Source organism: Crassostrea angulata, chromosome 10 (assembly GCF_025612915.1).
Source record: "Crassostrea angulata isolate pt1a10 chromosome 10, ASM2561291v2, whole genome shotgun sequence".
Taxonomy (NCBI): Eukaryota; Metazoa; Mollusca; class Bivalvia; order Ostreida; family Ostreidae; genus Magallana; species Magallana angulata.
Genome location: NC_069120.1, coordinates 7,833,639 through 7,851,419, shown reverse-complemented (window position 1 = coordinate 7,851,419; position 17,781 = coordinate 7,833,639). Strand labels below are relative to the sequence as shown.

Genomic DNA, 17,781 nt, shown 5'->3' with positions numbered 1-17,781 from the left:
TCATATTCTATCATATAATACAATATTGTGCTTAATTGTATGACACAATATCACATTGTATAGTACATTAAATATTGTATCATACAATACAACCCTGCACACATGATGCTTTATCATTGGAATAGGAATCAGTTTATGGTATATCATTTATCAAAAATCATATCTTCAAGCAGGTTAAAGTGTGGTAGGACAAAGTTTTCTTGGCATCCTTGATAATGAAGATCAGGCTCTGTATCTAAATTGAGCCTTAAGATTCCAATCATTACAATGTATCACAGTTACATGAAAGTTTGTCAGCATTTCCAACATTCAAACCCACTCTGAACTTCTCCAAAAACTAACATCTGTTCCAGCATTCAGATAATCAAGCTCTGTAGCTAAAGCTACTTCTATATATTACACATCAATAGTTAAATATAACATATCAACTCAGTATTGAATTTTAATATTTTGGTGACATTTAAAATTGACTTCAAAGATACGCCATTTGTTACTAATGGAATATGACAATATCCATCTAACACTGTCAAGCCAGATTAGTGATGGCTAATTCTCCATATTTTGTTTGTATTGTATATCCTGTCCACAGTAAGAGCACCTCCACACACAGCAGAATAATGAAATCACAGCTTCTCAAGCTCTTAACAGGATGAGGGAATTGATTACAAAAATAATGGAGGCATTAACACAACAAATGGTATAAAAAGCAAACTGCTAAAAATACCCCTTAGTGTCACAGCCTGATAATTAAGAGCTTGAAATTACTGTCGGAGATTAAAGCAATCCGTGTCCTTCCCACATATACATTCTGATCCATTAAAAGCTGCGAGTAGTTGATACATGTATAATCCCACAATAAAACATTGAAAGTCTCAATCCTTCTTGTATTTCTCGTTCTTTTTCTGGAGCTTGCCTAATGCCCGGTATATGTCCTTTTTGACCTGCTTCTGTTTCCTAGCTTTAATAACCCCAATTCTATCCATCTCCTTTTGGTGTTTGGACACTCTATCTCTCATTCTCATCTTATCTGACTTCAACTTATGTCGATACAAGTTTTGTACCATCTTCATCATTTTATTAACCTATAATAAAAAATTCAATTTCAAATGAGAAATGGCTATTGTAGTTTTCCATTGAGCTTTTCTAATTCAAAATACGTTAATTTAAAGTTCTAATAATTTCATATGATTTTTTTATCCAAAAAAAAGGATTTTTTCTTTTCTTTGGAAATATCAGGAACAGCCTTTTTTCAGGAATATCAGGGTAGTATTGAAAAAAAATCACATTTCAATACACGATATCATGTTCACTGGCTACAAAGGGTACAATAACCACTTAATCTACTTTGTTCATTCCATCAACTTTATCTTTGTAGGGCTTCATAATTACTTTATCACCACATATCTAAGCTTTGTAAAACTTATGTTAAGCTTACTGGTAATCAGTCTTCATGTCATTGTGTACCTCAAGTTTTAGTTAATACATATATTGTGTTTAATCCACCAATATCTGGTATTTTGGGTTCAAAAATATAATTTGTTTGTGTACGCCACTAACCTTGGCTTCGTTCACCTTTTGAATAATGTGTGTACACCACCAACATTTGCTTCATGAGGCTCTAGAATAATAAATGAGTATGACACTAACCTTGGCTTCATGGGGCTCTAGAATAATGAATGAGTATGACACTAACCTTGGCTTCATGGGGCTCTAGAATAATGAATGAGTACGACACTAACCTTGGCTTCATGGGGCTCTAGAATAATGAATAAGTACTACACTGACCTTGGCTTCATGGGGCTCTAGAATAATGACTGAGTACTACACTAACCTTGGCTTCATGAGGCTCTAGAATAATGACTGAGTACTACACTGACCTTGGCTTCATGGGGCTCTAGAATAATGAATGAGTACTACACTAACCTCGGCTTCATGGGGCTCTAGAATAATGAATGAGTACTACACTAACCTCGGCTTCATGGGGCTCTAGAATAATGAATGAGTACTACATAACCTTGGCTTCATGCGGCTCTAGAATTATAAATGAGTACTACACTAACCTTGGCTTCATGGGGCTCTAGAATAATGAATGAGTACTACACTGACCTTGGCTTCATGGGGCTCTAGATTAATGAATGAGTACTACACTAACCTCGGCTTCATAGGGCTCTAGAATAATGAATGAGTACTACACTAACCTTGGCTTCATGGGGCTCTAGAATAATGAATGAGTACTACACTAACCTCGGCTTCATGCAGCTCTAAAATTATAAATGAGTACTACACTAACCTTGGCTTCATGCGGCTCTAGAATAACTGCTACTCTCTTGTAAGGATCTTCCTTTGCCTTCAGCACTTTGGGAGTGTCTTTGAATGGCAGCATCTTCTGTAGATCTTTGGGGATTTTCAGAGTTGGCTCATATCTCTTCTTTCTCTCAACAGGCTGAAAATTTATCCAAAATTTCATTTCTGTTTTTCAACTTCTCTGCATGTCAATATGTTTAATAATACTTTAGGATTTTTAAATTTTCTTCCTTCTTTGTCTTCTAATAATAAAATGCCACAAATCAATGCAAACTTATGTAAACTTCATCTAACTAGAACTGTCCTAATGGGACTAATACCCCGCAAGGCTAATTTCAAATGGGGACAAATAATTGAATTGAATAATAAAGGTTTGGAACACATACAAATAAAAAAAATTCTAATTTAAAAAAAAAAAAAAAAAAGTTAACAAAGAAAAATTAAAATCAAAATTGTCAGAATTTCACTTTAAATACATATAACAGTAATACATTTACAAATTTATGTATTTGATGATATTTTTTTTTATTTAATTGTTTTAACGAAAAACCAACAAAATGACAATAACCCCTCCCTTTGCAGTAAATGGAAATAGCTGTAGCCAAGCAATGCTCTTCTATTGATAAAACTTTGAATATCTTTCTAATAAAAGTCTTGACAGATGCAATTAGTTGTTCCAAATTTTCCCCACTTTCTCCTGTGGTACAATGGAACTCCAAATCAGAAATTTTCCTAAACACATGCTCAGATAATGGCCCCCTTGGGACAAATGAATTCAGCCACACTTGTCTTTGATGTTCTTATTAGCTCCTAAGAATTTATCATTGACAAACAAAAATTTTGCATTGTCAGTTGATAGAATACTTATAAAAAATAAATTTAGTTAAGACTAAAAGACAAAAAACCTCTATTTGGATGTATTTATATAACTTAGAGTGTTTTAATACTATAAATTAATTCATAAAATCTGTAAGGATTACCTCCCTTACTTTTCAACATCAGGTGCACATCTTCAGATGGTGTTCAACATATGTACAAATTTTCAGACTGTTCCATGCAGTAGCAAAAAATTGTATAGGGGGAACAAAGTTGCGTCTACAGACAGACGGACGGACAGGATGAAACCAATATACCCCCTTAAACTTCATTTGCGGGGGTATAAAAACAGTAATTCAGACCCAGTATTTATAATAGAAGACTTTGTCACAATAAAACAGGACTGGTACCTTAAATTTTATTTTAAAATATTAGACAAGGACTTTACTGGTCTTGATTCAGTGTTCATTGTTAACAAGTTTTAAAAAAATGTAAGTCTTTCATCAACTCTCACAAAGCATTAATCATATATCCAGCAAAATGTACATGTAATAATACATGTACAATGATGACACTCTTCTGAAGAAATATATGTACCAGTATATCAATTTACACATGGATTTATCTTTTCCCTATATCTAACACACACATACAGGATTAGTGTTCTTTGTTATTACCCACCTTATATAGTGAGTCCTCTTTCGGGGGAGCCATAATGCTCCTCTCTCTCTTCAACTGCCCCAGGGTCTTCATCCCTACCCAGGCTGCCTTTTCTGCTGGAGGTAACAGAAGGGAGGTCACTGTGGCATAAAACTGAGGCACCTCCACAGGGTACCAGGTTCTCATGAAAACAATATCTGCAATCGCCAAAAGGAAATAATTCCATGATTGTATCAAACCAACAGATGGATGTATGCATTTGAAACAATGCTTACAATATACTCAAGGAAGAAGATTTTATAACATGTATCGAAACTATCAACAAAATAAAGACACACAATATATACATGAATTGGAAACTTTTAATTCATCTACAAGGAAATACTTCATATGAAATATTATAGAACTTGCTGGAACTTAATTTTTTTTGGAAAATTTGAATTTTTAATACCTGGCAATTAAGTTTTATCTATAGGTACCAACTAAGCCAATAAATGCTTTTTCAGTGAACCAAAATTGCACTACCCTTTATATATGATAAATAAGTAAATCTGAATTTTAAAAGCATGCAAAAGAAAAGTGTAAGCTTTAAGTTTTATTCAACTGTTTTATCTAACATAGCGAAACATTTCCACTGAATTCAAATGACCCTGTATTCTTTACATGCGTACATCTGATTATTGAATGGTTGGCTTACCACTGAGGAGAATCTTGTCTTCAAATGTGGCCCTGAAGGCCCCCTCTGGGGTCTTAAGAGCCTTCTTCACTTGTCCTCGGATTCCACTGACCGTACGTATCTTGGCCCCTTCAAACTTCGTTACTTCCAAAATGGAGTTAAACATGCCCTGTGGACATTAGAACACAAATCTATGTAATTACCTGTTATCATAATAATGAACTAGATGATTGGGCCTGACTGGGTCTGCAAGCACAGAGATGTTTGCTAATTTGAGATAAACTAAAAAGAGGACAGTTAGAGTAATGAAAAATATGGGAATGTTGCTGACTTTTACAATGTACCTGAACAAATGCTGTTTTCTTATAGATTTTGTAGGGTGTTCCAGTAAGCTTCAGTTTCTTGACAATCTGCATTGATTTATCCAACTCCAGGACCACTCCTGTTGCAGCAATCCTAAAGCCAGGCTGTAAAAAAAAATTAGGAAAAATTACAATTGATTTATTAATTCCTCTTATATTTTCTATGAATGATGAAGAGCCTATGCAGTATTAAGGAGTTACCTCACTTCCTGTTAGACTCTCCACAGCCAACAAGCCAGTTCCCTGGGGGGTGATAGGGCCTGACATAAAAAAGAAAATTATTGTATTTCCTAAAAGCATTCAAATTATACAGAAATAAAATAAAGACTAGAATTTAAACTACAGTACATTTTGACATATTATTCCTACATTGTATATCTGTTTGTTAGTTGTTACCTTCATAATTTTCATGATTGAGAAAAAATTCAGAAATTATTTTAACCATTGAAAAATACTATAAGCTAATAACATTGCGCTAGAAATCATGTCTGGTAAATAACGCATAAAATTTTATTGGCAATATCAAAACTCAAAAACTCTCTGGTGACATACCCCAGAAGCAGGCGTGGCAGTGTAGATGTTGTGGCGTGTACTTAAGAAGGCGATTCCTGAAGTTGTGGTCTTGTATCGAGTACAGTGGGATGGACTGGAATCTCCGCCAACCAAGGGAGATAATCAGTGGATTCCGACTCTTAAGGATCTTCTTGTACCATCTGTGCTTCTTTAAGCGAGTCTGTACATAACAATGACAAATTTGAGATTAAAGGTTGTCATAGTTCTATATGTAGGTTCAGGGACAAACTTAATAGAATAGTGCTAAAAAACAGAAGTAATGATAAAGACATGATCAATGTCTTCATCTTTTTTACTATAAAAAGAAGAAATTAACAAAACAACATTTTTACCTGTACATATCCTATATTCCCCTCCACACTCTGCTGTCCCCCGAGTATAAGGGGATAGGTTGCATCAAAGTTATTGATAAGCTCACATGGAAGTCTGTCTAATTCCACTCGGACATACATCCCTGGCCGAAACCCCTCGTATCCCACCCTTAAACTGTCTTCCATGTTTTCAAACTCTGCTCTGTTCAACTAAAACGTTTAAAAAAAAAAAAAAAAGTGTTGAAAATGAAGTTTTTTTACAACTTTGAAATTTATAAATAGATAATAAGACCTTAATTTATTCTATGAATATTTGTATGTACCTGTATATTGTTTCAAAGTAGAAAAAAATATAAATTAAAAAAAATAGTTTTCACGTTATTTCTGATTACATATTGTGTAGCACAGATGTGCTCATTATATTCATTGTGAGTGAAACATACATTTAGATGTTTGTAGTTTTAGAATTTTGGTTAAATTTGGTTTGATTGTAATACCTTAGCTTGTTCTTCATTTGCCAGCTTCCAGTTGTCGTAGAATTCGTTGTCGCCCTTCATGTCGTACTCATTGTCAAACAACTCCTTTAGCTTCTTCTTCTTCTCCATCCTACGTTCCATCGCTGTCTTCTCCGCTTTAGTCTTTTTCCTCACTGATGGTTCTTCAAGGAAGAAAAGTGTTTCATTTCAAATTGAGAGTAATACTGTGGAATCATTTAAAGGCCAATGTTTGTGGATTGGGGTTTTTTATTCATGGGGATGTAATTTCATGGATGCATTAATTTTCAGTTTCAGTAAGAAAACTATTTCATCAAGTTTGTTTTTGTTGAGGATGTAAATTTGTGGGAGAGGGCCATCCATGAATACCACGAAAATTGAACCACCATGAATTCTAATGAATTCAGAATATTTAAGGAGTTGCAGCACAAGATGGTGCTTTCAAAGGGAAAGTAAGAATTCTTCACTAGATAATTGCATATTTTAATATACACAACACCCTTTTATTTACCTCCATCAGCATTCTCATCATCTTCTTTATCATCATTTTCTTCATCATCATCTACATCATCCTCTCCATCACCATGGTGAATCTCTCCAGTTTCTAGATCCTCAAAGTCTCCAAACAGTTCATCTACAGAATCGTAACATACATTTTGATGTGAACCTTTTCACTATCAGAGTATACAATCTTTTTATAGATTTAAACTGTTTCAGTATATAAATCATTTCATAGATTTGAACTATTTCAGAATATAAATTTTATTGCTTTTCCTCTTAATAAATGAACATACCATCCTGTTCTAAGAGTGCTTTAGCATCCTCACTCTTGTCCCAGTTTCCTGTCACAAAGCAGTCTTTGATCAAATCCTGAATCTGTGAAACAATTCATGGTATTAGACATATCTGTGTGTACACTTTTCTCCTGTAATGTAATGTGGTTGGTACATGTAGTTACGTTTTAACATGCCATATCCCACACACAATTTCATAGAAATGTTCAAATATAAAAAATGTGCATGAGATAAATGTAGCATATACCCATGATCAAAGGCAATGCCTGTTTCATATACATGCAGATAGAAATGTACTTTGAGGTATTTATTCAAGATACATATGCCCAGTTCAGGTAACCAATCCAACCAGCATGATTTTGACTTTCAAGTTACAAGAACACTTTCTTGAATATACAACTTTTAAAAACCTTTTTCCTCAAAGTAAATGCTATTGACCTTTTCTTCTTGACTTTTTGACCTACCTCTTTTAGTTCCCAGCTCTGGAGTTTATCAGGCACACATTTCGAACTGTCTGTCATGTTAGCTGAGATGTTGGGGTTATTCTTTTCATCTTTCTTTTTTAACACCTTGAACAGCCCTCCCAACTCATCATCTTCCTCTTCTCCTTCTTTATCTTCCTCAACTTTCATAAAATGGACAATTTTATAGAAACAAAACCACTTTTTTTTAAAAACATTTTTTGAGATCAACTTTATAAAAACAGTGTGATACATATAAATATGTAACAGAATTTTCATCTACTGTATATTTTTAATTAAACGCGAGGAATTATTATCTGCGTAAAATCGCAAGAAGCACATCCCGCAGATTTTGAAATCTCACTATTATTTTTTGGACAGATGTAAAATATTTGCAATTATGATAAAAATTCAGCGTTCATGATTTTATGTTCTCGTTATTTGATGCAAAACCATCGATTCGTGGAATTAGTATTCACGTAAAATAAGGAATCTACAGTATGGCAGTTTCTATTATATCTACATGTATAGCTGTATCCAAACTTTTATATTTGGGGTCCTTGCTGATTGTGTTTACCTTTTCCATAGATCAGCTTCCTGTAATTTATTCTCTCAGTCTGTCTCTTTTTAAATGATTCAGCAGCTGCAGCAGCTAAATTGGCCTTCCATTTCAAATTTCCCTCTTCATCTTCTTCTTCTTCATCACTTATATCTTCACCACTATCCTCCTCCTCTTCACTTTCTTCATCCTCTTCATTTTCATCATCTTCCTCCTCCTCCATATCATCATCACTATCTTCTGTTTCACTATTGGAGTTATCAGATTTCAATCCTTTAGGTGTGTCTGTATCAACATTTTTACCACTGGAGGATAAAGTTACATTACCACCAACAATTTCTGAGGAATTTGCAGTTTTGGAATCACCTGTAGTCCTTGATAATTTCAACTTCTTGGATGAAGTCTCCTCATCATCAGAGTCACTGTTTGAATCTGATCCAGATTCACTACCTACACTTTCCTCCATTTTTCCTGTCCTCTCAGAACTTGAAACAGTTTGATTTTTAACTGAATTTGAAAACAGATTAAAGGATTCTTCTTCTTCATCACTGTCATCAAACACCAAGTCCTCTGTTTGCTGATGGTCCATAAAATAACATAAACGCCATGTTAGATACAACAATTCCTCTCCATACAAACTGTACTAAATATTTCAACATCATTAAACGCTTCTTGCTTCCTTTTATCACCTCAAGAATCTTACTTTCATTTTGATGTCAAAATATTATAAAATACCTTTTCCTGTTTTTGATTGGTTGCAGCAACATCATTAAAGTCTGCTGACCTTCGAACCCTTGCAGTTCCTTCCTCATCATCTGCCTCAGAATCCTCTCTAAAATCATTAATATCCAATCAATTACTATAGTGATATTTGAAATAAATGTTCTCACAAATCAAATATACAACAGCACTTACTCAATGTCTGCCTCTGTGATTGGGGCAGTGTTAGAAAACAAGGTCATTTGACTAGTGCCCATTTTCTGGTCCAATGGATTGTTTACATTCATTAGGGAGGCCACCAATTCATTCATAGGTTCATCATTTTCCTGATAAAGAAAGAAATGTTTAAAGTTCTGCCTTACATTTTTATTCCATATTATTCAATTACCAGTATTTATCCAATTAAACCTGGTGAATACAATTACATGTACATATATGTTAAGCAAAATGGTTTTAAACTTCATGTTTTATTTATGGTGCCATTTAAAATACTTAACATGGGCACACATTTGATCTGGGTCTTCAGTACCTCCACATTCTGCTTTAAGGAGTGACTGCCCCCGAGATCAATGTACACAGCATCCTTGTCATATATGACCCCGCCCACTCCTGACATAGGGGCATAGATCAGCCTCTCTTTGATATGGAGCGTCTTTTTCTTCTCCTTGTCCGGCATTGGACAGGGGTCCGGTAAACTCTGCATGTCACTTATACTGTAATCCCCACAACCTGAAAACATCACATACACCCCTAATTATATCAAACAAGAGTAAGTTTCCCCATAAAAAAAACATTGCTTCATTCTATCTTCTATCTCTATAAAATACCATTGTATTAAACAATAGGAATGGCATTTGTCAGATGGAACATTCATGCAGTGATGTTTGTACATTGGAGGACAAAGGTTACCTGGAAGGTGGATCATGGAGTGATTCTTGAGATGTGTCCCTCTCACATAGCCATACATAGACAACTTTCTGTCACATTTTGGCTTCTGTCGAATGGTTTCTGGGTCTGTGATGTCTTCCATTCTACATCAATAATAATTAGCTATTAATTTTTTTCTATTTTAACTACTGTAAAAGTGATCATTTACATGTAGGATTTACAAAAGTTACGCGGTAAGCTAAAATTCACCTAAAATACCCTTGAATGTTAAAAATATTAAACCTTTAGTGTGGTAAAGCATGCATCTGCGTATTTAATACTTGCGTATATTTTTTTTAGCGTAAATAACCACTTTTCCATTAAAACATTTAATGAAGACTTATATACCATGATTTCAGTAGAATCATATCCAAAACAATTATTTTAAATAAACATCAAATGTTTAATCAAATGAATTCAATGATTGATCATAAATTATTGAACAGACTGAGTTGAACAAATTAGGAATCAATCTCCAATATCAGTTGAATGATCAGATTTAGCTGAGGAAGGGATAACTTTACCTGTCTACAACAATGTATGGATGAGTAAGCCTCCATTGCAGTGGTCTGAACTTCATGACTGAGATGAACCGACACAGATTGTGTACTTCTGTCTTCTGGTATTCTTCATTCACCATTCCAGACAGATAGAATAGCTTAGCACCCTTGAAAAAAAGGAACCACACCATGCATTATTTGTATGATAATAGCACTCTTGCAATACATGTATTGAAAAAGTTCAACTTTTTTAAAAGGGTCTGATCTGATGTCCTGAGTAATTGACCTTTGAACTTGGACTTCAGAACAACATGGACCACTTACTCCTTATCATATATGGTTACCAATATATCAAGTTCAATGTCTGTCAAGCAAAGGAATCAAAAAGTATAAAGTGAACATCACTGTCTACTTTTAAGGTCCAAAGTTCCAGTAGTATGACCTTTGACTTCTGACCACACGACCTTAAAATCAATACGGATCACATAATTTTTAATGGGCACCTGTGTACCAAGTTTGATGTCTGTCCATTAACGAGTTCTAAAGGTATTGATCTGACAACACTTAATCCAATGGTCAATGTCCAGAGTTTAAACCTGGGTTTAAGCAAGACATAAAAAAGGGTTCTCAATTGATCAGACTGCAATTAGACGTTTCAGTTTGGTAGTCAGGTTTCATTTTACATTAATTGTTGTCATCATAGGAATTAACAAACCATCAGATATAAATATTGTAATTGGATCAGCAGTATCAGATGATTTACATTTATGAGTTTGAAGTTTGCCAATATTACAGTAATTACTATTAACAATATCTTTCTGATGAATGATTAAATAGATAAGTATTCAACAGTGATTCTATTACCTACCATTAATGCTGAAAAGGTTAGGAATAACATGCTGTTGTTGGGAATAACATGCTGTTTTTACAATTATTTCAATTTACATCTACTGAATGATTTCCCAGAGATTAGTAATCCTCAACAATGGCAATTGTTAAAGTCTCTGCACACAAAGATTTTTTTCCTCCGTAAAAAAATCTGAATTAATAGTAAATGCAAGCAAACTTTATTTTGCATGTCATGATGTGTTGATATTACTAAAGTCTTTTTTATCTTAGTTGATATTCTTATTTATAAATCAGAGACCGTATCTAGATATATAGTATAAAAATCAGTGCTTTATAATATACACAAAAAAGACTGTGTCAGTCTGTGTGCAATGCTACCTATTTTGGATTCTAAATCTACCTCTTTTTCATAACTGGAGGCCAACATTTATGGGATTGATTACATTATTAACTGTAAGCAATCTGGACACACTCAACTGTTTATTTTTACTGTTGTTTAATGCCATAAAATTCTGCTTTCATACATCTCTTTTGACCATTATACATCATGAGAGGAAAGTCTGTATTGTACTAATTCTTAAGCAATGTTTATTTGAAACTTTCATTAGCAGAGAATTTGAAGGTTAAAATGCTGTTCTTTTGGACCATCTGTAATTGGCAGTTCCTTTCGTTTACTGACCCATCCATCAATAAAGGTATTTTTTTCTGTTACATAAACACTTCAGGAAATAAAGCCTGTTTTGCACACCACAATCATGGATCAAGAAAGGAAACTCTTTCAATAGTCTTTCCTTAACTTGAAAAATAAAAAATTGTTATAAGTAATTTCCCTTTTCAATTTTTTGTGCAGTATGTATATCAATATAGCAGCATTTGACCATATGTGATAGCGTGTAGATATTATTTCCCACAAACAGTTTACCTGATAGACTTCGGTCCAGAATCTGTGTTTGAGTCTTTTCTTTGTTTTTCTCATTTGTTTATTATCCTTGAAAGCATCTAGATGTGTCAACACCCCCATAATCCTCGGAAAACCATGAACTTGGCAAATGTTCAGAAACTCAAAAGTCTCCATTTCAAAACCAAAACTTGCATCAACTAAAAGTAATACCTGGAAATTGAAGTTGAAAAACAAGAATGAATTGATATTGTCCTCGGCAAATCAAAGTACTTGAATGTATAAAATATGTATCCCCAAAATTGGGAAGGGGGGGGGGGGGGGGGGCAGGGGAGGAGGAATGCTGTTCTTTTGTAATGATATTACCAGTAGACACAATTCCGTTTTGTACTTTGTACACATGAATATAATTATTTGTATGTTCCAAATTTAATAACACAAAAATAAACAAATCAAACGAAAAATTTTTCAAATTCTAGTATTTGGTTCTTCAACTTATCAAATGTACTTGTAGACAGTTATTACCCAATAAAGAATAAAGTAGTCAGATTTTTCTTATTTAATTAAGGTTATGTTGAAGTACATGTAATCAATCATTTTTAAAAATTTGATAATCAAATGCATTCCATATAAAGGATCTTACACCAAACTTAACTTGATTACAAATAGCACACTATAAAAGCTAGATCTTGGTATTCAAAATGATACTCTGTGAAGAAAATGTTGTTACTTAATTTGTACATCTGGTATTAAATACCAACTACCTATTTAACAATGAATTTTGTCTGAAATGGCTGTGTATTATAAACAAGGCCTTATATCAGAAGAACTGTTTTATTCTGCCTTCAAAGTGATGCCCTGATACTGAGAATGATTTCTGTATAGATTCTACATTAAGTTCTCTGTGATGTCTGTGGATCTTCTAGATTTAATACTGACCAGGTCTGCGACTTTGGCCAAGTCGATCATGCTGTTGATATCATTGTTACATTCCATCAGAGTCAGTCTCCGTGTTTTCCCTATGAATAAGATATATCCATTAACATAGTTCTACGAATTTATATTTGTATTCACAATGTATATATGATATTACAAATTTTTTACCTGACACCACTGTGACTGGGCCCTGTACATTGGCAAGTCGCTGCTTGGTAAAATTTTTGACAATACACTGTAGCAAGGTAGATTTGCCCACTTTTGGAGGCCCCACAATGGCTATCACTATTGGTGGGGGCTCCAGGGGAGTCCTGTCCACTAAAGGAATGTGCTGCTTCTTGGTTTTGATATCCTGTGTCCTAAAAGAAAATTACAAGAGAACAATAATATTTTATTTTTGTTGTAACTAATGCGAGAAAACTTAAAATGTCATTCCATTATATTTAATTCAACTGACATGCACATGATCCAATCAAAAGTTCTCCAACAAACCTGCGAATAAGTTTGGCAGTTTTTTGGGCATGTTGAATGGCAAACGCTTTAGGATTTCTCTGCTGGGGAGTTAACTCTTGCTGGTGCTTATTCTTTGCCTTTTTCTTCTCAGCCTTTGGCCCTGCCTGACGTTTCCTATGTTTCTTTTGATTACCATCTTCCTCCATTTTTGTAATTTATCAATTCAACCAAATGAATTATTTCATCATACCTGAAATTTACATTAAATCAATTTACCTTCTGATGTCATGAGCGATCGTTTTTCTTTGGTTTAACCTATACATAATTTAACTAATGTTCTAGTGAGTGCTAAGTGGGCTCAATAGACAACGTGTACAAATGTATCTTTTTCATTTGACAATAAAAATGCTTTAAAAACACAAAAGTCAGCAACACATATGCTTAGTACGTAAAAAAAACTGTATCCTTGCATCATGGGTTTGCGAAGGTCTAATAAATTATAAACGTTGCCTCTAATGGCTCTCTCTATATTCAACAGTTTTAAAACTACAGTGTATATCACTTTAAACCTAGTAAGACATAGCATTAAAAAACTGCCGATACCAAAACAAAAAACGTCATCATTTGCAGTTTATTTTTAAGGTATAAATAAGCATAATACATGTACCGCATTTGACCAATGAAAATGGGTGTCATATATTTCTGATAGTATTATTCGTCTGCAAAATTCTTCTATAATACTTGAAACAAAAAAACATAACCTTATTAACGAATATATTTACTAATATCTTGAATTGTTTTTAAAGCATTTATTTCAACCTAAATAGTTCAATTATTTAATTTACCTTATAAGTACATTTCATGACTTAAATGCTATACATTTTTAATTTAGAAGAAGCTTACTCTAAAGCACTCTTCAGCTTCAATACTAAGAAAAACAATACAAAGTCATGATATAATTTTAGAATGAAATTACACCATCACAGGTGTATTTTACCAAACGATTACCAAACAATGTGTAAATATAGATATTGTGATATTTATATAATTAAGATTTCAGCCAGTTTTGTTAACTACATCATACATGTATTATAAAATTTATAGTAAAACATAAAGCTTTTTATTAGTCTCTTGAGTAATTGTGTGATTTAAACCTTTGCACGTAGCAAAATATCTTGTGTGATATAGATGTACATTTGTATAAACTTAAGATGAAAGGAGATTCCATACATCCAGTGTTGTAAGTACATGTAATTAAAATGATATCATTTTGAGGTAAACTCACACAGCCAAAATAGACTATCAAAAACACATGACGGCATAATACCTAATATGACTTGCTGACATGTGCATCATTTCCTCCCCAAAAATCTGACACACATCTGCTCTACTAACTTGACGTCACATGTCAACACTGAGCATGCAGTGTTTAGTGTAATGAATAAATAGATAGTTGAGGTTTTATAATGGTTTTGCCATGCAGATCGCAGCATAGTAAAACATAACTGCTTAAATATGAATACTGGTAAAATATTTTATTTTTATTCACGATGATGCATCCATTTAGTAAACCACGCTGTAACACGTTGGGACCAATTGCCCAAATGGGATATAATAACCCGTTTGGGATATAATACCGAGCGCAGCGAGAGGCGGGCGAAGCCCGCCTCGCGAAGCGAGGATTAATGGTAACACGTATATATACGAAAATCAGTGAAAAATGAAAGTTGAATCAGGGGTACTAAGGCCAAAAAAAATTTCTTCCAGCCCTGGGCGCCGCCATCTTGGCAGCCATTTTGTTTATAAAAAGTTAGTTCGATCATTGATTGACTGGTACTTGTCGATGTTTATTGTCCTTAAACTCAATTAAATAAGTTCCAATGTTTCAATAGAACGTAATTTGAATTAAAAGAAATTAAAAAGGAAACCAGATAAGTTTCAATAGCACTTCAATCAAGAAATACGACTTGTTCTATGTATGTCTTATCAAATTATCAGATGGAAAATAAAAATATTAACGTCAAGGAACTGATCTTTTTGATACTGAATAAAGTATTCAATTTTATTACATTGGCATTCATATGAATTAAATTGATGAACAATAAAAGAAGAAATTAAAAAAAATTCGGAATCACGTAACTCTCTTCGGCTATTTCCGAAGACAAAACTTGAACGTTTTACGTCTGAAATATGACGTCATAATGTAGACTGAGCACGCGACGTTTAGTTTAACTTTGACGAATGATTTGAGTAGGCAACCAGGCGGATCCTACTGTGTACGTTTCAAATAAATTTAGTTCTATAAAAATCAAACTCCACTGTGTTAAATCTGCGCTCGGTCCAACGGTCACACCGTTTACATATTAGCCCAAATGGGATATAAATTTTAAGTGCAAAAAATAAAAATTTCTGATTTTGAAATTTTTGATATAAATCCGCATTAGAATAGATGAAATGCAACAACTTTTGGTAAACAACTTTTTCTGGAACAGTACTGTTACGGAGATTAATCCCTCAGTATATCCACAAATTATTATATCCCATTTGGGCGATTGGTCCCAACCTGTTTAATTTATTTTTAATTAATACCATTCTGTACAGTACTGACAATTCAATTTATGTTGCGCTTGCCCCAGCGGTCGCATAAAAAAAACATATTATGCACCTGAGTGTATTTAATTCAAATTTTTGTTGCGCTCGCTCCAACGGTCGCACCGTAAAACATACGTGTAATATAAAAATCTTTGACTTGTGTAGATGTGCCATATATAAGACCGCATATTTCAATTTATATACATGTGTAAACATTAAATGTTCTGCACAACCTTATATCTAAGTAGCAATATAATTCCCGAAAAGTACCTAATAACTATTTTTTTCGTAACTTTATGCAAAAAAAAAATCAGAAGAAATTCTCACGTTTTCCACAGGAGGTCGCCATCTTGCAGCTGTCGGTAAATATAGAAACATAAATATGTACGAAATATTCTTTGGGTTGAAACCTTATTTGAATCATCAAATTTCGAATTCTTTCGAATGTAGATTTCAATATTATTTTCTATAAAAAGGATAATTTGGGGGCTATAAAGTCTCGAATTTGAAAGGAAATTGAATGATATAATGGGTCTCTCAGATACTATATTTACCGCTAGCTAAAAAAGTTAAGTCGGTCGTTATATTATTCTCGTTTCTAAAACAAAAGTAAATCAAAACTACCTGCGTTATGGTTAAATATATTATTATTAAAATGAATGATTTATCAGATTTTTTGAGTCTATCAATAATGATTTTTCAGATTTTTTGAGTCTATCAACACAATGTGAGTAATTAAAAATTATCTAAATTCTAATGTTTTAACGGCTGGCAAAGTTTTATCAGTTCAGTGAATTGTGTAATGCAGCTTCATTCACATATATGCATTGCCCAGTGGACCCACTGGGGGCCTAAAGGCCCCGAGCCCCTTGACTAATCACCTGGCGCCCTCCTGTTCCCTTCCCCAACTTAAATTTTAACACCCCCCCACCGCGTTCATACCTTCATACTCACCAACTCGATAGTAGTTTTATAAAAGTTTTATTTAACTTAATCATAAATTCACAAATGCTTTTGTAATTTTCAGTATCTTAATGTAGAGTTTTCCTGAAACTACGGTAATGAACGACACATTTCATGCGCAGTCTGATCCAGCAAGATGGGGGGGGGGGGGTTAAATGAGGCGTGTTAAATGCATTTATTAGGGCAGATAAGATACTTTAAAATATGAATCAACAAATCTGAAAATTCTTTTGAAAAATCGTTGAAAAAATGTATATTTAACATAACATCTATCTGTAACCCTTATCGATAAATACATACATGTATATCGATGTAAACTGGCATATGCTTACTAAAACCTCCAAATAGGGTCACGTTTAATTTGAACTTCATTGTATATTATTTCATAGAATGTGTATGTGCTTCATTATTTTTTGGTAGACTAAATAAGGTTTACTGGAAAACGAACCGATTTCCGATCAACAAAAAACAGAGAGCGATGATCCACTGTACATTATATTGTGAAAAAAATATCATTTTGTATCCCAATAATTGGAATTTTTAAACAAAATAATAGAAGTCCGTAGATTCGTGGCTGAAGTCCCTTATAGCATTTAAATAACACTTTGCTGTGATTGAAATTGCTCAGTGGTTCGAGTACCAGACCCAAGGAAACTATATAAAAATAGGCTTCAAGGGTGTGTGTTCAATACCATCAAAACTTCGGCAATATTTTTTTTCTTATCGTTTGTTAAAATATACATGTACTCGTGAAATTGTACTTTTGCTAATTTGTTTTAAAATTATCAAATGGATTTAAATGGGAAAAATTAAATATGAAGTTGTAATTTAAGATTAAACCTACACTACACCCCCCCCCCCATCTCTCTCCCCCTACCCCCCCCCCGCCCCCCGTGGGGTGGTCCAAGAAATAATTTTGGGAGAGTGGGTGTG

General features: G+C 33.6%; 1 protein-coding gene across 1 annotated transcript; it reads right to left on the bottom strand.

Annotated features, from left to right (window-relative positions):
• Positions 1–428: 428 nt before the first annotated feature.
• Positions 429–16,271, bottom strand: LOC128167116 (ribosome biogenesis protein BMS1 homolog). Its single transcript, XM_052832654.1, has 23 exons — positions 16,213–16,271; positions 13,333–13,543; positions 13,009–13,199; positions 12,844–12,923; positions 11,929–12,117; positions 10,182–10,324; positions 9,640–9,761; positions 9,260–9,459; positions 8,926–9,056; positions 8,746–8,842; positions 8,029–8,587; positions 7,455–7,615; positions 6,991–7,072; positions 6,708–6,830; positions 6,200–6,360; positions 5,724–5,912; positions 5,371–5,551; positions 5,020–5,078; positions 4,801–4,923; positions 4,478–4,625; positions 3,802–3,977; positions 2,291–2,443; positions 429–1,082 (listed from the first exon to the last, which is right to left on the bottom strand). Exons 2-23 carry the CDS (start codon positions 13,497–13,499, stop codon positions 873–875), a joined length of 3,645 nt encoding a protein of 1,214 aa, XP_052688614.1. The 5' UTR covers positions 13,500–13,543; positions 16,213–16,271; the 3' UTR covers positions 429–872.
• Positions 16,272–17,781: the final 1,510 nt, after the last annotated feature.